Source organism: Coffea arabica, chromosome 1e, assembly GCF_036785885.1.
Source record: "Coffea arabica cultivar ET-39 chromosome 1e, Coffea Arabica ET-39 HiFi, whole genome shotgun sequence".
NCBI lineage: Eukaryota > Viridiplantae > Streptophyta > Magnoliopsida > Gentianales > Rubiaceae > Coffea > Coffea arabica.
Window position 1 is genome coordinate 53,189,140 of NC_092311.1, and position 19,042 is coordinate 53,208,181.

General features: G+C 38.9%; 2 protein-coding genes across 6 annotated transcripts; one reads left to right on the forward strand and one right to left on the reverse strand.

Annotated features, from left to right (window-relative positions):
* The first annotated feature begins 484 nt into the window (after window positions 1-484).
* On the forward strand, window positions 485-5,247 carry LOC140013880 (beta-carotene isomerase D27, chloroplastic-like). Of its 4 annotated transcripts, XR_011820727.1 has the most exons (9): window positions 485-832; window positions 954-1,093; window positions 2,055-2,147; window positions 2,372-2,433; window positions 2,709-2,815; window positions 3,985-4,264; window positions 4,338-4,404; window positions 4,694-4,786; window positions 4,935-4,988. XR_011820727.1 is itself a non-coding variant. In XM_072064103.1 (7 exons), exons 1-7 carry the CDS (start codon window positions 592-594, stop codon window positions 4,976-4,978), a joined length of 780 nt encoding a protein of 259 aa, XP_071920204.1. In that variant the 5' UTR covers window positions 508-591; the 3' UTR covers window positions 4,979-5,247. The 4 variants fall into 4 exon arrangements, 2 of the variants coding, with proteins under 2 accessions (XP_071920204.1, XP_071920208.1); XR_011820725.1 differs by having other exon boundaries at window positions 3,985-4,404; XM_072064103.1 differs by lacking the exons at window positions 3,985-4,264; window positions 4,338-4,404 and having other exon boundaries at window positions 508-832; window positions 4,935-5,247.
* A 6,266-nt stretch (window positions 5,248-11,513) lies between these two features.
* On the reverse strand, window positions 11,514-16,479 carry LOC113715866 (uncharacterized). Of its 2 annotated transcripts, none has more exons than XM_027240176.2 (4): window positions 15,909-16,479; window positions 14,289-15,785; window positions 13,863-14,073; window positions 11,514-12,220 (listed from the first exon to the last, which is right to left on the reverse strand). In XM_027240176.2, exons 1-4 carry the CDS (start codon window positions 16,056-16,058, stop codon window positions 11,631-11,633), a joined length of 2,448 nt encoding a protein of 815 aa, XP_027095977.2. In that variant the 5' UTR covers window positions 16,059-16,479; the 3' UTR covers window positions 11,514-11,630. The 2 variants fall into 2 exon arrangements, with proteins under 2 accessions (XP_027095977.2, XP_027095970.2); XM_027240169.2 differs by having other exon boundaries at window positions 13,863-14,070; window positions 15,909-16,477.
* Between the last annotated feature and the right edge of the window lie 2,563 nt (window positions 16,480-19,042).

Here is a 19,042-nt window from a genome sequence, read left to right on the forward strand (position 1 = left end):
AACTCGTTCCCAGCCAGCCGCTGCCAAATCCAACAGTTGTAGTTCTAGATTCTGCCGATTCATGATTTGGGTCTGGGTCACCCTGGTGAGACTTGTTCACTAAAGTTCACCCAAATCCGGAAAGATTGGAGTGTTTAAGAGCAGAAGGTAGATTGCATGGTGCAGTTAACATCAAAGCTAACCCTAGTTAGTGAATTAGTGTCTAAATCCTATCCATTTACCCCTTATTAATATAATATATATATATATATATTTTACCTCGAGTAAATATGCGTTTCTTATTGGTAGACGACGTTATTAATTATTTAGCTGCAACTAACTCTAAGAAAAGCTTCGTTTGGGGCATCCTAAATATTTTTTGGTCGGGGACTAAACATGCATGATCATGATGCAAGCAAACTAAGCGACAGATTCCAGAAAGTTTTGGGGTATCAAAAGACAGAGACTTGGTTATATGCTCTTTGTTGTTCTATTGTCACCTCTTATGTTATCAATAATAAATAATCCAGTGATTACCATCGAACTTTCCTTCATAATCAAAAGCTCCATTATTTTTCCTTCATCCCTTCCACTATCTATCTCCTCTCGAATATGGACGCAAAGTTGTCAGTTGTTGTACAGCACCATTGCCACTTGTCGCCTCTATGCCACCCGCGGCACAAGCACAGGTCTGATCATTCTCCCTCTCCCTGCGTTGTTGCTGTGCTGAGCAGGTCACCGGACAAGTCCGTGGAACTGTCGGGCACGATGGCTTCCAGGACCGTCTACAAGGATAACTGGTTCGACCGTGCTGCCATTAATCACCTCTCCCAGAGGTTGCAAGAAACAACAGGTTCAAAACAAAAAACTGTTGCGGATTGTTCCTGCTGTTTAATTAACTACATATTATAAGTGCTGACGACTTCAAAGGTTGGATCAAAATTTTCTCACCAATATGCACTGATGATCTTCAGGATTGCGAAGTCGCAAGAGTGGATATGATGGGCTGGTGGAGGCAGCAGGAGTGGCTTATCGGAAGTTTAATTCAAGCCAACAACAAGATCTTATTATTCAAACTCTTGAAAAGGCCTTCCCCCGCCCTATTCTCTCTGCGGCAAGTTCATTTATTCCCCATTAAATCCTCTAGTTATTCTTTCTTAGTATTTGTCTTTACAACTTCTCCAGCCCAACTAATTACTCGGGCTGATGCATGACGGCGAAGCTCCCACAGGGATCAGCCAAATTTGGCATTGTTGTTTAGATGTGATGATCTGTGTTCTTTGGTTTTTGTCTCCGAAAAACTAGCACCAGTACTCGTCAACTTGGACGAAACACCAGATAAGAATTACCTTACTGAACTTTGTTTGTCAAAAGCCTCGTTAAGATATTGAAGTTTCCCGACTTTATCATGGTATGCAAGTTTTCAAAAGGTTTTCACTCCATAACTAGTCAAGGCAGAAAAAAAAAATTCATCTCAAGAATGAAAAATACATAATTAGTAACAAAAACCAATCAAACTGTTTGGCTCATAACTCAAGAGAGTCGTGCTAAACTATGAGAATTGATTTGCAATACAACATGGAGTAGATGAATAAGCGGGCGCATCATGCAAAGTAAAAGCTTTAAATTCTAATACCAATTAGGGTTCCTCGTTTGGGGAATCATGTTGATTGAAATTAAAACGCCTGTCTCTGGCAATGTGTGTGATGATGTCGGTTGATGGCATGTTGGCAATGGTTTTTTTTTTTTTGGGGGGTTGAGGAAAAATGCCTATCCATTATTTTGTGCTCCCCACTTTTCTCCTGTTGCTTGGGCCTGTAAATTGAGTTTGAAGAATTTTACAATATATACTAAAATCATAAAGAAAGAAAGAAAGAAAAGAAAAGTTAGCAAGCTGGCCAGAAATCTGATGCAATGGTAAAGATTAGGCCACGGGCTGAAAAGTAAAATGCTCAACAATATAAAAGCAGAACATCATTGACAAATTAATTGTTTGTTTTTGCCTTACAAATTGCGCTTATGGTTCACTACACAAGGGTTGTGAAGTGGTAGATGAATGATGTTACACAGTGCAGATAAGGGCCCTTCTGCCACAATCCAAATTTGCAAGAGAATTTTTTGCAGTCTTCACAACTATTTTCTTTGCTTGGTTAGTTGGACCCTGCGAGGTAAGTTACTCTTATTGCAATATTCATTGCATTTTGGAATAAAAACTATGCATGAACCAAAGCCACACATATAATAAGATACATCTTTCTGGCAAAAGAATAGAGGACAACCCCTTGGGAATTTGAACATCAAAACTGGAGCAACAAATACGGCCACAAAATCAGAATTTGCATGTACAATTATTGGCAAGCAAAATAATATATGATTTCTTTTGGCAAACAAGGTGAGGGAGTCAGAATTTGACGGCACAAAAGAGAAGAATGTCGTCCACATAAAGAAATGCAGGTATCTTTTCGTTCTTCTCCTTTGAATAAAATATCCAGTCATTACAACCTAAGTGACCAAACATGAAATGAGTTCCTCATAAAAACTAAGACAATCTACTCCAGTCATTGTGCTCCAAGTTTGTTTGTTTGTTCCCCCACTTAACTCAGTGCCCTCAATTTTAATGATGTTTATCTAAATCATGGTAATGTCTCATGTCCTTGTTTACCAATTATGCGTCGTTCTAGCTATAGCTACAAGCTTCAACCTCTGATATTCTCCTCAATACCTTTCAGGTTCTTAGAGGGGACTAACTGTGTAGGAATGTGCACCAATCTTTGCAAAATGTCATCGCAAGAGTTCATTAAAGACTCACTTGGCATGCCACTCAACATGGTTCCCAGTAAGTATTCAGCTGGACCGTAACTCCAAATGCTTCAATAATTCAGAACTTAATCTACTGGTCCGTATTCTCATACACCTGATCATTACGTGGCCTAAAGAGTTAATAGTGCAAGGAAAAAACATAGAGTTTTCTCATGCCCCTAGGCTACTAAACAGAAGTGTTGAATCACACCTATTAACTCCCTATAACACAAACAATGGTACAAGCACTAGTTTCCAGACAATTATACTATCAAGGGATAATTGCAGAAATCTCCCTTGAGGTTTCCAACAGTTGCACTCATCTCTCTTGAGATTTGAAAAATAGCACTAACCTCCACTGAACTTAAGATTTTGATAGCAACTTCAACCCATGTTAGAGAAAGTGCCATTAAAAAAGTCTTTTGAGAAGTGAAATAATAATTTTGCTTCATTTGTATCTTTTTTGCCTCTTGTGAGGTTGTATTAGTAAAAGAATGAAAAACATTAAGAGATGGAAACAATTAGTGCAAAGAGAACAAAGACAGTAGTAAAATCTGGAAGAAACAACAAACATATGTTCAGAAATCTGAGGTTCTAAAGCATATAAAGAGTCTGTTGATTAAGCATGAAAATTCACCTTTGATTAGTACAAGAGAGATTTTTATTGTCATACTTATCTCACACTATTTACCATATTTCATAGATAGTTATGTTCTCTCATGATTGACGCAACAATTTCATTATACTATAACTACCACCACAACTTTGTGTATTAAGTTGAGATGATAAAGGATTGCTTATCTATCATTTTTTGATTGTTGCAGATTTTTAATAGAAAAATCCTTAGATTTTGTCTTAATTCCTCCTTTTGTTTATGATTTTCATGAAATAATCTCAATCAAAACCACCAAAACTTATTCTTTTTATGAAGCTTTGTTTAGAGGTTTCTTTCTCTTACATTTTTCTTGCTTCTGCTTCTCTTTTATGTAGAAAATATATAATTTGTATTGTCCTCTTAAGTGTTGTTAATCACAAAATAACACCATGCTAGAGTATCAAAATGGCGCCATTTTGCAAGTGAACTTACAGTGTCTAATAAAGCAAAAAATAACCATTAATGTTATTTAATTAATTATTTTAGACTTGTTTATTGTTCTAATTTTTTTTTTGCTCCAAATTTGTTTACTAACAACCTTAAACTCTTAGGGTATAGAAGTAAATTCATCCTATCTTATGTCAACTATAGACTCCAAATTCATGCTAGAGGAGATTAATTGTATTTTCCAAACATAAGGAGAGGTGAGTGCAACTATTAGAAACTTCAGGGGAGGTTTCTGCTATTATCCCTACTATCAATATACATCAGTAGTTGAGTGAAGGACGCAAAAAGAAAGTAAGATCATGTTGACGGAGCAACAGTACTTGCACTAGCTCATGAAGCCCTTGCAAAGCAACCATGGAGGGCCCCATCTATCAGCCACTTAAGGTGCAGTACAGGAAATATTTCCATCATAGAGCAGTTGAAAATAGTAAATTGCAATGTAAGTACACCTGGCCAGGGAGGAAGGAATTGAGGAAGGAAAAAGAGACCAGATGCTGTTACCTGATGCTCTTTCTACTGGCCGGGTATAAAACATCCCGTCTCTGGTCTTCTGAGTTAACATTAAAGCCAATTCACTCCTCCGTCAAAATCCTATAATCATTCTATTACCTCTACCATGCATGTAGTCATGACAAATGATGGCATAATCTATCATTATAGTAGAACTCCTATTGGAGAGCACAAAAAAGAGCTTCCATTTGGTAATCCATTAGCATCCAGATGTCAGAGAACAATCGGATGGATAGACACGGGAATTTCTTGGTTATATATGGCTTTTCCTCAGTTGATTGATACAGCTTTTTGAATTTGCAGACTTTGATGATATGAGCTGTGACATGACATTCGGCCAGGAGCCTCCATTGGTAATCAATGATCCAGCATTTGTGCAGCCATGCTACAAAATATGTAAAGACTTTAGATTCTTATATAGTTCGTGCAATTTTAATACAACAAAATGCCATACTAAAGTCTATTGGTTTATCATTCATTTAAAATAATTTATCACGAAGGGCAGGGTAGTAACCCCTAGCGTTTCTGATTGTGATATGTGCAGGCAAAGAGAACAAAAAGAACCATAAAAATTGCACGAGCCAATAAAGAAGAAAAAGGAATCGGAACGCAACGCTTTGGGTTTCAAGTAGCGGATCCATCCTTCGTCCATTAGCTCCAGTCACCGAAATTCTCATGTGTTTTCGTGGATGAACTGCCATAGCAGTCTCTGCAGCTTTATTTCTTGCATAATTTGTTCGGAGATGGTTTTGTTGTCATCAGAAATCGAAATCAGGGGTAATTCAGGCAATCAAGTGTTGTATTAAAGTTAGCACTCTTGGCGGGCAAAACGCAATGAAAACTTTGAGGTTTGAGCAGTCTTGATATTTGAAGACTAAAATGAAACTAATTGATGTTGGCATATTAAACTAAGGCCTAATAATTCTAAAAAAAAAATTTATATTATTATTTAGCATTTTTAGGTAGTTTTCTTATTTAACAGTTTGAATATTATATTAGGCAATATCTGATACTGTTTGTTTCTTGTTTATCAAGTTATGTCAACTATGATAATGAATCGCAACTTAAATGGTAAAACGCTTCATATTTAAAGGTAGGTGAAGAAGCTGAATCGACGGGCCACGAATTCGAACTATCAAGGAGAGTAAAGCTAAAGAAGAGTGGAGGACTGAGAATGTTATTTTTAAGAGTGGAACTTTTTCTATTTGTATAAATTAGCCTCTTCTTATGTATCTGAGTGTGGTTGAATTTATTTCCCCACTTCTGTTCTATAATCGATGCTAAGACCTCTTGCTGAAAAATTCTCAAATCTGGAGAAAATTAGCGAAGAAGTTCGGCCAAGACTGGATCCAACAACTAACGCAAAAACCACGATCATATTTCGAGTTTTCAAGTAATTTCGACTGCATCACCTCAGAGGGTGATATTACGAGGCAGTAGTGTGTTTTTACTGAAAGTTGTGTAGGTGGCAAAGAACGAATCAAGTTTCCATAGACTGCCTCCATCCGAAATTTTCAGCATCAAAATGAGAAACTTCTGGAGCAGAAGCAGTTCCGTCCACGTCGTGAGACATCAAAGTGGAATAACATCAACATCAACATCAGCTGATCAGCATCAACATCAACATCAACATCAACATCATCCTGTGTGACAAAATGGTCCATAAAATAAAATTCTTTTATAAGTTAGGGCAACATCAAGATAAGCCGACTTTTGATCATGGCTTAAACTTCGATTGACAAAAGCTCGACGTAGCAGCATTTACCTGTATGACTAATAAGCCAATAAGCTGCATCTCATTGGAAAAGTGCGTTGACTAGGGACTTGTTGAAGGGATCTTGGACAAGAAGAAGTGGACGTCCCCATTACGCTAATTCAGCAGAGGCCTTGTGCTGTCTTTTCCGTCCCATCTTATTATGGTGTGATTTCCCGATCATCATTCCTTGGCCATTTTCATGCATATGATGAATTCCGAGGAAATCCTGAGGTCTTTCAAATGGCATTTTTTTTTTTTTTAAAAAAACAAAGCCATTTATTAATGTCAAAATTAACTATCCTCCTTAAATATGCATGTCAATCAACTTTTTCAGTGTTTGTGGATAACAAAATTTGGTCCCCAAAAAAACAAAAAGTGAAACACTCAATCTAAACCATGAATTGCATGTACCCTATAAACCTAGGGTATGATGATGATGATGGAGTCTTTCATCCCATTGAAGGACAGTTCCCACTCGCACCATATCCCCATTTCCCTAATCTCTCCTCCTCCGCATAACAATAATATGTTAAACATAAAAAGGTAGAAGCTGGTACATACTTGGGAAGAACAAAAAGGGATTTTAAGCAAGCATGATAATACTTATTGCTTTACCCATAATGATAATCCAACTCTGCTTCTCGGAAATGAACATCTGCTCTGCACGTTTTTGCTGTATCATCTTCTGCTTTGGGATAACTCAATTATAATCACCTTGCCTTTTCCCTGCAACATAACGAGTACTGAAAAAAAAAAAAAAAAAAGAAGTCCATTATAGCTTGGACGAAATAGGAGGGGCCCAACTGTCTCGATGCAGGCCGGGGAGGGACTTGGAAATGCATATTATCACTTATATGAGCACGACAAATATTTGCACTTTTGTTGAGCCACAAGCTCACAACCCTATTTGAGGAGGGGTTTATGATTGGGCTATTAGGTTGAATATGGGCTCTAAGTGTTCGCATTATCATTTCTTCTTATACTTTTGGTTTAATTACATCTACCTTCCTTGATGTTTAATCAAATTACCAATCAGCTCTTGAGGTTGGGCAAAATTATATTCACCCCCTTGCCGTTAATGTCATTTACATTTTGCAGTTAGAGTCCGCAGAACGACAAAATTACCCTTCATCCAAATGCTTGATTACGAGCCAAGTTTGATTTGGAAAAACCGAAAAGAAAGCTGGAAGTAAAAAGGAAGGAAAATGAAAGACAAAATGTAGTACCCAAAAAGCAAAGAATATTGATACAGAAAAAAACCATGAATATATATTTTTTTAATCAAAATAACATACCTATCAAAATTATATCTTTGTTGGTAACTGGTAACAGAAAAAAGATACAAAAAAAAAATAAAAGAAGAAAAATACTAAGACAAAAAAAAAAAAAAAAAAGAAACAAAGAACAAAAGAACATTGATGAAAGTTCAATGTTCTACTCCATCCACCCCTCTGTATCCCTACCACTTTCACAGCCATCAACACTCCTTTGTTTCTTTTCTCTTGCCTTCCCTATCTTAATCCAAAATTCTCCTCGTTCATTTCTCCTCTGTTTATCTTCTCTTCCCAAACTATTGCAGAGGTGCATAACAGAGACATAACATTGGGTTTGCAAGAGATTTTGAGTACCAGATTGGGTTTAGGCTCGATAGGTGAGAAGGTCTGTTTTTGTGCATGAATTTTTGTGGTTTAGTTGAAGATGAACTTGGAGAGTTGTTCTTGATATTGTCGAAGGAGTTCTAATAGATCTAATAGAAATTGGAAATGGGTTAATAATTGAATTGGTAATGCAGAAATAGCGGATGTAAGAACTTTTTTGTTCATTTTTGGTAAGATTTGAAATTAAAATTTCCTACAAAGAATATCGAATTGAATGTCTCAAATTGATCTAATTGTGGCTAAGCACAATCATTGCAGGGCTCCAAGTCAACGTAGGATGGGAAATGAGAACGAATAAAGAGGTGGGGAACAAAAGGGTGTGTTAGGATAGGATTAACGAGCATTTTCGGACATTTGGTGTTACTTTGTTGACCTCATTAACGAATAACCAGTCAAATGTTTGTTGTTGACTAATTACAGCGGTGAATCTGTCAAGAACAAATGTAATTAACACCATAATTTTACACCTAACTTTGTTTTTTTTTTTTTTTTGGCATTTTGAATAATCTTTTTACCATTATAACAACCGCTATTTCTTGCTTGTGTTACTCAGATAATCTTTTTCAACTAACCCCATCTTCCTTCTTTAAGACCACAATGACTCTTCTGACTTAAATTGATACAGTTCTAAAATCTTAGGGTTACCTAAGTATTATAATTTGATGTGTTATAAACATACGAAGTATTATAAACATTTCAAGTTCTAAAATTAATTAATTTGATGTGTTTGGATGGCAACTATTTGCCCAAAAATTATTTACTTGCATTACAAACACATATTCCAATACGTCGTTTTATCTTTTTAATCATTTTTTTAATCTCACATGCATTACATCGTAAAAAGTGTTATAGTAATTATTTCAAAATAATGTTTATTGCTAAGTAAAAAGTCTCAAGGTAAAATCTTAGTAATAAACATAATAATTTCACATAATTATTTGGATAGGTGAATTATTGCACATAATTTTTTGCTTGCATCATAAATACAATTTTCAATCCGCCCTTTTTATATTTGAACTATTTTTTTATCTCACATACATCACATCATAAAAAGTGTTACAGTAATTATTTCAAATAATACTCTATCCAAACACGAGAGCTTGTAATAGGAGATAATCACTATAGATTTTAAGTTTTGGTGGGTGGGAAGTTAAGGGTTCAAACATTGCCTCCCATCATTTGTCATTATATGTGATTTTCTCAAATTCATATGGGTGCAAAATGCACCGTTTGATTCGATGGTGGTGTAGTCCCTATCGGCTCCCCTATAAGTCCAGTTGGGCCTCTCTTTATAGATTAGGTTAAAGTTGGAGTAGAATAGATAAATGACGAATGATTTTAAAAAAAAAACCCCTAGAGACAGTCGAAAGTTTCGTGGAATCAAAGAAATTGACAACATGGTGGGGAAAATCATTGATCACGTGTTAGTGAATTGTCCAGAAACGAGACTCTTCTCTCAAGTAGGCATCGAATGAACTAAAAAAGCCACTAGAACTTGAGGACTGGGCTAAGATCAACATACGAAGTCTCTATTCATCCAGCATTGCTGATTACTCGTTTGTGATAGCATCGAGGACCATTTCCCTCTGGTTGCTCTTTTTTTGGTGGGTCGCATATATGGCTAATAATGGAACTCCACCAGCCTAGTCAAAATTACCGTCTGGCGAAAGGTCCCAATTAGGGGACAACAATTAGGACGACGACGACGACGACGACATTAGGCCACGGCATGGATTGGACAACTTCAATGCATTTTCTGCACAAAAGAAAAAAAGTTCACTCAAAATTATAACACTTCCTGGACGAAATTAAGAATATGTGTACCTCTTTAATTAACGTTCAGATCATGATGCTCTAGTAGATGGGGCAATGGCATGTGCCCTTTGCCAGGCCATCATCCTAATCTATAGTATCTACATGGGTCGATAAACTTTGTACCCTTCTGGGATGACGAAGTGCCCCCCGGCCCCCAGCGATAATAATTGGCTTCTTGGAGACTCCACTCCAGGTTTTGAGCTTGTCTTTTCCATGACGAAATTCTACTTTTATCAAGAGACCTGCCGAGATATAAAAATGTACTAAGATAGCAAGCAAGAAGCCCTGATAATTAATTTCCCATCCATTGCTACTGCAGCTCCTGGCTGGAGATCTGAGTAATTATTTTCCTCCTGCATATGGTTAACGATTTGTAATGGGACGACAGATGATTTCGCAGGGGCTTCATTTCTGAATCCTCAGGATGAGCTTTTATGTAACTGAAGGGAGTGAGAGCTGAGGAGGATGGGGCCAGGGAGCGCCCCATTGCCGTAAAGGCCAAAAGCAAAATTGGAGCCCGCGAGCAGAGGGGTGAGTGCAAGTAGGAGCCGCTGCTGATTGCTTTCCCCTCTTAAAGCCCCTACCACCTTTTTCTTTTCTTTAAGTCACAAAATCGCAAGTCGGTCGGTCGGTCCCTAAATGCAGGAAAACCACATGGTACAAGAATGTGCTGATTAGTTAGTTAAATTACTCAGGATGTGCTGAGGAAATTTGAGACTCAGAAAGAGAGAGTGGAGGGAAATGGAGGAGCCAGCAATTGTAATGGTATCTTTTTTATCTAAAGCTGAGAAACTCAGACTTTTGAATTAATAAACCTAAATCCCCAAACAACCTTCAAAAGCCGGCAATTTTTGAAGGCGTCCAGGGGATTTATTAACCCAGAAACCCAACCCCCCCATGACGATGTGGGATAGGAAACCCCACAGGGTGCCCCGCTGCTAAGAAGTAAAGACCAACCAGACTCCCCGAGAAAGAGTTTCCTGTCTTTTTTATCTAAAGCTGAGAAACTCATACTTTTGAATTAATAAACCTAAATCCCCAAACAACCTTCAAAAGCCGGCAACTTTTGAAGTCGTCAGGGAATTGTAATGGTATCAATTGGTTCTTTTTCTAACAATCAATCATCACGAGCTATAGATAGAGAGAGTAATCAAGGTGAACAACACTCATCCCACATAATTACAAGCACAAGCGTCCTCTCAAGCCTCAACCAATGGATTGCGTTGTGTGGAATGAAAGAAGCAGGCCTCCTACTCCTGGCCTAGGATACTACCCTTATCATCCCTATTCCTCACATCATAGGCGGGACAGTACCTCGGGAAAGGTCAAAAAAAAAAAAATCCCTCTCGGCGTAAACCCGCTTTTCTTCTCTTTTATAAAGAGCTTAATGAAACCATCTTTTTCAGTGCTTAGATTAGATTTGCCAAGTAAATCACCAAACTACTGAACCATCGACACCCTTGGGGACAAAAGGAAAAGGCGGGAATGAATATATACATATATAAAAGCTGGCTAGATAGACAGACACACCCACTACTAGAAACAATCCTCTCCACTTTCCAGTTTCCACCCCTTTTTGCATTTTCCAAACACGACTCGACCGGTAGTGGATGGAATTGTATTATGGTACTAGTCTAATCACGTGCAGCCCTTCATTATTCTTGCCTGTCACCTAGCACATGCGCATCTGCAGGGAAAGCCAAGTGAAAAGGCGCAAACACGCTTCTCCTTTCACACTTTTTTTTTTATTATTCTTTTTCTTTAGTCCCTTTACTTTAGGGGGGCTAGCAAAAGTAACCGTTAAAAATTAGCTCCCTCGTTTTCTTTTCCTTTCTTTCTTTTTAACACTCCAAGACTCCTGGAAACCGAAGACAGAAGAGACAACACCGATACAGATCGTGGCCAAACCATTTTTTTTTTTTTTTTTTTTAAAGCAAAGATAAAAGAAACCGAGCGAAAACAGGAAAGAGAAAAAAGGCGGGGGGGGGGGGGTTGTGGTTCAGCCACCTTATCAGAAAACTAACTTCCTACGAGGCGTAACTGAGCCCGTGGTTTTACAGCCAAATGCTGCGAGATCTCGGATTGTTTCGCCTATTAAATCCTTAAATATGAGTCGTTCGATGTCCAACACTGCCTCCGACAACTCCACGGGACATTCTCCCCAGCCATTGATTGCGTCTCCGGCCAAATCCTTTTTAAGAGCTCCCCGAATGATGTCAAACAAGTCCTCTGCAGTGTCACGCTCCCGAATTCTCCGAAACTCGGACCAAATCTTTCTCACCGATGATTTTACCGTTTGAGAATCTGACCAGGAAAAGGCCTTCCAGGGGGGTAAGTGCCCGTTTCGTTCCAGAATTTCTGCAATGACGTCAAATATCAGTCTCCTCCGCAGCCTGGAAACCTTAGAGATGTCCTTTCCCTCGAGATACTGCTGCTCCTCCAGAAGTAGAAAGATATCAGAATCCTCGGGGAGGCAATGAGAGGCCACGAGAACTTGAGAGATGTAAACAAAATCATAGTCTTCAGGGGCAGCTTCCAGTTTTGATTCAACAGGAAATAATACGGAACCCCACGTCTCTTCGTCCACTTCACTTGATTGATCTGGGCCATGTGGTTAAGACGGTAAGTTGAGTGCCAAATTACGAATAAACAAGAAAGACGGTAAGTCTTTCTTTCTTTTTTTTTTTTTCATATAAAAAGTGATCGAATTTCTAGACAAAAAATTGAAACCAAAGTAGCAGTGCCCCGATGCATTTACAACTGTAAGATGTTATATTATTATTATTAGCAAGTAACGGACAGCGGAGTTGCAAAGGACCACCTAAAAGAATCAGCTTTCCAAAGTGAACACTCGAAAATTTACTTGGAATGACTATGATGTCAGTACCATTTTCTACTACTTTAGTTCAGATGTGTGTCCGTTTTATGAAAAGGCTGCGTCCTAGCAGCTTCCAGCTTGTTTCATTCAGGGAAATGCATTTATGATTTAATTTCACGTCAAAGATCTTGAAAAGCTACCTGTTTGATGCAACGCAACTACCCCAGTTTTACAATGGTTAGATTGATTGGCGCTAGTTTGAAGCAAGAAAGGAGTCAGTAGCAGGCAAGTACTAGAGACTAGACAACACTACTATATATATATATAAGAATATAAAGTGTAGATACTAATCGCGGGTAAATGTAGATACTGGCACAACAAATTTAAATTTGTTGTTATTGTGTTAATATCTACATTTATTTGTTTTAATGCCTAGACTTATTTTTGTAGTATCTACGTCATGCACTGCTGTCACCACTGCCTAGTCTGAAACAAGCAGAGTCAGTCAGTACTAGAGGGAGGAGGCGGAGGAGTTCCGCCTCCCCGGAAAGAGAAAGAGGAAGAGGAGAAATCAGTCGCTTTCAAGATTAAATTGAAACTGCTGCGCTGCTAAGCAACAGCTCTCAATCAATGAGTCGACTGTGGGAAGTAAAGGGCAGTGAGTCATTTAATTTAAAGTACCCCCCCCCCCCCCCGGGACTACGGACACTTTTTTTTAACTCCCTTCAATGCCTGCGTCACTCCCCTACACCCATACACTCTACTAGTGAGTAATTAATACAGTAAGTGGTAGTACCAGCTCTGATACCATACCACCAAGTCACCAACTAATAAGTGGGTGCAGGTCCAGCGGCCGGCACTTCCAAACTATACGACTGTATCATCCAAACACTGCGGACTGACTCCAGAAAACCATGAACATTTCTAGAGGAAAGTGGACCAGGTCAAATACGGAGTACAAATTTCTTTTTTTTCAACCTCTTCTATAATAGTTTAATATTTCCAGCCAAAAAAGAATTTCTCGAGTAGGAGATGGGAGGAGCAGAGAGCAGGTGAGAACGTAGAAAGAGGGGGAAATAAAGATGAAAAGAAGTATTGGTATGGGCAAATAATGGGCCGGAGAGTCAAAGGCAGGGTTTAACACAGCGAGACTGTCAGCACGGAGAAAAATCAGTAATGCTATCCATACCACTCGTAGTAGTTGTAGTTGTAGTAGTCCCCAGTCCAGTCCAATCCAATCCGGGGTAAAATCTCATGAAGCAAAATGGGGGCGGGGGTAAAGTCAACAAAACAGAAAATCTTGGGAATATCATCGCCACCACCATACCATCTTCATCATTAGATAGGAATAGACTACTCTCTCCTGTGGTAATGGTAGTGCTAGTGTACGAGCGGTGTACAGTACAGATAGACTCACGTACGTACCTTCTTTGAAATCAATGCTCCGCTTCATGACAGGCGAGGGTGATGACGACGACGACTCGTCCTTGTAGAATAATAATGACGACGAGTCCAGAACCGATACCGGACTCGGTTGCATGTCGCCTGCATTCATCTCCGCTATGCTGTGAAGCAGCTTATCACACCTCTCCAGCAGACTCTTCCCTCCTCTGTACTCCTCCACCTTCCATCTCTGCTGCAATCCCACCACTTCCATTAATAAATCGGAAAACCACCAATTCCACTACTATTACTACTCCTAAAAAGTTAAAAACTACTCCCTAAGTATAATCCGACAATACAATTCTGACTAACTAGGAGCTAACAAATTTGATTAATCAGTTTTTTTTGAAAAAAAAAATTAATTAGCAAAAAAAAAAAAAAAAAAAGAGAGGAGTCACGTCCACGTACCTCCGTATCAGTTTGAGAGGATGTGCTGAATGTACTTTCGGATATGGAACATGACTCATCCTCTGTAACCACCGTGGTTATCTTCTCCTTATGATACATCTCACCCGTTGATCTCCTATTTCTTGGTAATCGATTCATCACCACCGCCTGATGATCCGGCGAGCATCCGTTTCTCCTCGAACTGACCTTGGGTGCCTCCACTCCGCAGACTCTCCGCTTCTCCGTTGACTCATTTGCCACTGCTGCTCGCCTTTGAGTTTCGACGTTCAATGGCTTCGGTTTCACCATTGAGTTATTCGGCCGCCTCGCATTACTCTCACTCCTGACTCTGGTCGGACTCCTTGTGCTCCGATTCCGGTCACTCGACCCTTCTCGACGTGGACTCACCGTCGGTGAATATTCTCCGGAAGAAGTCATGTTTGAATTCCGGCGAACTCCGTACCTTGATGCTGGCGAATCATTCCCCATTCTCGGACTCGCCGGTCTCATTACCGCTATCGGAGAACCTTCGGACGGGAAACTCCGATCGTACACCAAGTTCCGTTGCTCGAAAGGCCTGTTGGAATGGAGAAGGCCTTTGAGTTGCAGAGCCTCGAGGATTTGTTTGAGCGTTTCTAGATCCTTGGAAGGCTCATCAATTCCTCTCATTTTCAGCTTCCTTTCAATGTCTCCGCACACAGAAACCGTGGCCGCCTGCTTTGGCTCGGGAAACACATCAGCAGTGTCGAAAAAGCTTCTACGGTGTGGCGGTGCTTTCCACGGTGATGGAACCATCCCTCCTCTGTTCAATGCCTTGGGCTGTTGGGACATGGCATTCGCGTTATTACTTGGGAATGTTGAATACCAGTTTATGTGGTGATCCACTGGCCTTGCAGCCTTAGAATATGGACATTTATTTCCGATTGCCGCCGCATTCGCATTCTGTGAAACCGAATGCTGCTGTTGATTAGGCTGCTTTACTTGGAAGAAGTAGTTGTTGCTGTTACCATCAATACACCGATACTGAAATAGATCCCGGGAAACCCTCGACTCCGATGCCGATCTCCTTAGCTCGACCTTTTTGGCAGGCTCCGGGTCCGGGTTGGAATCCGGCAGTCGTTCCAGTCCCATGAGCCTCGCAATGACGCTGGGGGATCGTCGTTGTTTGTCATCGCCATCGCCGGCGGCATTGGCACTTGAGATGGCAGAGCTGGTTCGGATCTCTCTCGGATGAAGGCTTCCCTTGGCGTCTACGGTGGCTCTGCTGTCGAGCGAGAGCCTGGGAGCCTCTTTGCAGAACTTCCAGGATGACCTCGTCCCTTCCTTCAATTCAAATATGGGAAGAGGAAGAGGTGATTTAGGCGGTAGAAGCTCCGGTGATCGGAGTTCCGGCACCGAAGCTATGTGGCTTTGCTCTGGTTTTGGCGTGGCCGGATGCTTTAAAGCTTGTGGTTTTGATAATTCTCTCGAGATAGCCGGTGATGATGCGGCGGAATTTTCCGACCCCTGATCAATAACCTGATTAATTCGGCGCATCAAGAAAAAAAAAATGATACAGTTAGTCAGTCTGTATTGTGTAGTGCTGCTAAAACGATGAATGCGAGACATAGGAAAAAGCAAAAACGAGGATGAGAGGAGAACCTTGGAAGGAGGGAGGCGCTTGGTGGAATAGGCTTTTTTGCCAGTGATTAGCTGATGGCGATCGAAGAGTTGGAAAAAACCAGCCATACAACCAATCTGTTTCTCAAACTGCTTCTCCAGATTCTGGTCTTGCACCATCCCCGCCATCATCGTGGATTCGATTTTTTGTCCTTTCTTTCCCCTTTTAACGATTACAATCCCCTCTCAAGTCTCAAGTCTGTCAGCTAAACCACCCAAGCGTACACTCTCTAACGGCTATGCTACTAATTGACTTGAGACGCTTTAACATTTCTCTGGGGTGGCTCCAATAGCACCCGTCCCTGACATCTCTTTCACTCCATAAGGTTTCTCTCTTCTCCCTCTCTGGACTCTGGTGTCTGGTATAGAGAGGGCTTGCTTTTATTTGCGACTCCCGCTTTCTGCTCTTTTAAAGGGTGGAAAGAGTAAGTGCGGAGAGGAGAGAGAGAGCGAGGGAGGGCGTTGGTTGGGTTGCGTTAGAGTAACCGTTCGTTCCTGAGTTCCTAAGCACATGGGGTTTTATTTGACCTGCCCTCTCAGCCAAATTGGTTCGACCAATTGGTCGCATTCGCGTATGACGTCGCAAATGTTAACCCGCCTCTGCATTTAATATATCTCCCCGCCCGTACATGACCTCCTTTTCGCAAATCTTAGGGGTGTTCAACATGATTCGGTGATCCGAACAGATTTGGGTGGATATTCGATCCGATGGATCATATGCGGATCCGTATATCATTCCCTGTGATCTGCGCGTATCCAAGATGTACATGGTACTCCTATATTTTTCAGGATTTTTTTTGCAATAAGTTTTGATATGAAATGCACCAATTTATAATAATTTTATCTCTTGTCTTTTATTTTTATGTATATGTTCTCTTTCAAAGTAGATTTTCTTTTCTTTTTCTTTTCATGTGATTAAATTTTTAAACATATTTTCATATAAATTGTAGATAAAAAATTGTAGATGAAGTATTAAATCTTATTGGTTTTGATTGGAGTATAAGAAAAGAACAATGAAAGTTACATTAATTAATTTGGATTAAAATTTCATATGTTAGTATAACTGGCCTTTTATTTGTTTTCACGATTACAATCGAAATTTACATGCCATAAAATTGTATAATAACCATACTTGTGCATAAGAAATTAAAAGCCTAATTAAATTTACAAATATCAAAGCAAATTACAAAATGTGATTGTAGAGGCCTTTCAAGCTATTTCTACTGAGAGTAGTCAAATGAGCTTTAGAAGCAAAGGGGCAGACAAACTTTGATGCAAATCATGTTGAACCAAGGAATTGTAGAAGTTAATCATGTGGAGGTTATTGTGGATATCAGATGATTAGGGAGATAAGTAGTGGCATCAAAAACTATTAATGAGGCTTTTTCTTTTTCTTTTATTTTTTCACAACACTTAGGCTTAGTTTGGGAGTTTAGGATAGAAAGGAAAAGAAGGGAAAGCTTAAGTTATGAGAAAATAGAAGAGATTGTTATGTTATTTTGGAGTTTTGAGAATTAATGGAATGATTTTGGACATAAAAGTCATTAAATATTTATTTAAAATCTTTTTAAGGATAAAATAGGTATTTTAAAAAAATTATCAAACTTTCCTTCTAATCTGGGAGGAAGCATTTTGATAACTATTAATCATTCCATTTTTTTTCTTTTCTTTCCTACTTAAAACTAACAAATGAAGCAAAAGTAAACTTTCTCTTCTTTCCCTTTCTTTTCTATCCAAATCCTCCACTCCCAAACGAACCCTTAGAGGGAAGGTTGAGTGTATTTTGTTTTGCTTTCGAGTTACGAGCGAAATAAAAATTTGATTAATCTCTCAATGCACTAAACATTTATGCGAAGGAAAATTTTGTAAAATTGAGGAATTTGCTCCCAATACGTCACAAGGACCTGTAGGCGCAGGTTAACTGACGTCCGCGGATCAACGGTCTACGTGTCAGAGCTCTAATTTCCTTGAGTTGCGAAAGTTTGAACGGCGACCTTGATTTCCACCAGCGGTCAGTTAGACCCTCTCAAAATCTGCATCTTCTTCGTCTTCTTCACGAGGAAACCCATACGATAGACATCTGTCAGCTGAACTCTGTACAGGGAAGCCGGACGGTGATTAGATAACTTCTGGTCATCATTATGGGATAATTGAGCATCTGGAATCTAAATAATTAAACTGCAAATTGGATGAAGTTGAAGCGTTTAAGTACTATTCTTTTTTTTTTTTATTATTATTAGTTTTTTGGTGAATTAATTTGTTCTCTGTAGCACGGTGATTGGGGAATTTGTTCGTGTTCTCTCTTGATTTTAAGGAACTTTTTTACCTAATCCAGAAAGGGGATCATAAGGTGAATCACAAGGATGGTGAGAGTTGGAGCATGCCTTTTTCTTTTTGCGTGCGTGTATACCAGAAAGAGTTATTACTACTCAGATAACTCAAAAATTTTTTAAAAATAAAAGAAAAATAATTTTCAAAAGTGCCAATTTCAGTTTTATGACCCAAAAGGACGCTTACCGTTGTCCCCTAACATTACCGTGTTTGGATTAGCTATTTTTTTGGGTATTTTTGAAAAATTTTACTGTACCAGAGTTTTTATAGTATATTTTGGAATATTTAAGAGTAGAAGAGCTTTTAGAATATATTTTGAGATATTTTTTAAACATTAAAAAAAAATTTAAACTACTTTTTAGAGTACTTTTTAAAAATTTGAAAAATAGTATTTGAAAAACTCAGCAACCCAAACAGATTTCTACTGTTTTCGCGACTTAAATACTCATTGAATTGGTAAATTTTACCTTAAACTTTTGTAGCCGAGCCTTTTGGAAGGAGTTCGTCCTTCTACCTATGATTAGTTGTTTTTGAAAAATTTTACTGTAACAGTGTATATAAAATTTTTTTTCTATAAATATTTTTAAAAATGTTTAATATATTATATAAATGAGATGTTTTATGAGTTATTTTTATTTGTGTATTACTGTAGTATTGTATTTGAAAATTTTATTTTTGAAGAAATGGTCAATCCAAACGGTAACTAGAGAAGACTGGGAAGAGTAATTGAGGTAAATTATGTGATGCTAATGCTAGTGACAAATTATGAGGCACTTAAGTTGGGA

What these genes read in the sequence shown, in the direction of transcription:
- LOC140013880 (XM_072064103.1), top strand. Translation starts at nt 592, where the DNA reads ATGGACGCAAAGTTGTCAGTTGTTGTACAGCACCATTGCCACTTGTCG. An exon ending in GTCCACATAAAGAAATGCAG is followed by an intron (nt 2,434 to 2,708) that starts GTATCTTTTCGT and finishes AATACCTTTCAG; the next exon opens with GTTCTTAGAGGGGACTAACT. An exon ending in GCCACTCAACATGGTTCCCA is followed by an intron (nt 2,816 to 4,693) that starts GTAAGTATTCAG and finishes TTGAATTTGCAG; the next exon opens with ACTTTGATGATATGAGCTGT.
- LOC113715866 (XM_027240176.2), bottom strand. Translation starts at nt 16,058, where the DNA reads ATGATGGCGGGGATGGTGCAAGACCAGAATCTGGAGAAGCAGTTTGAG. An exon ending in AGCGCCTCCCTCCTTCCAAG is followed by an intron (nt 15,786 to 15,908) that starts GTTCTCCTCTCA and finishes CGAATTAATCAG; the next exon opens with GTTATTGATCAGGGGTCGGA. An exon ending in GAGCATTGATTTCAAAGAAG is followed by an intron (nt 12,221 to 13,862) that starts GTACGTACGTGA and finishes CACATGGCCCAG; the next exon opens with ATCAATCAAGTGAAGTGGAC.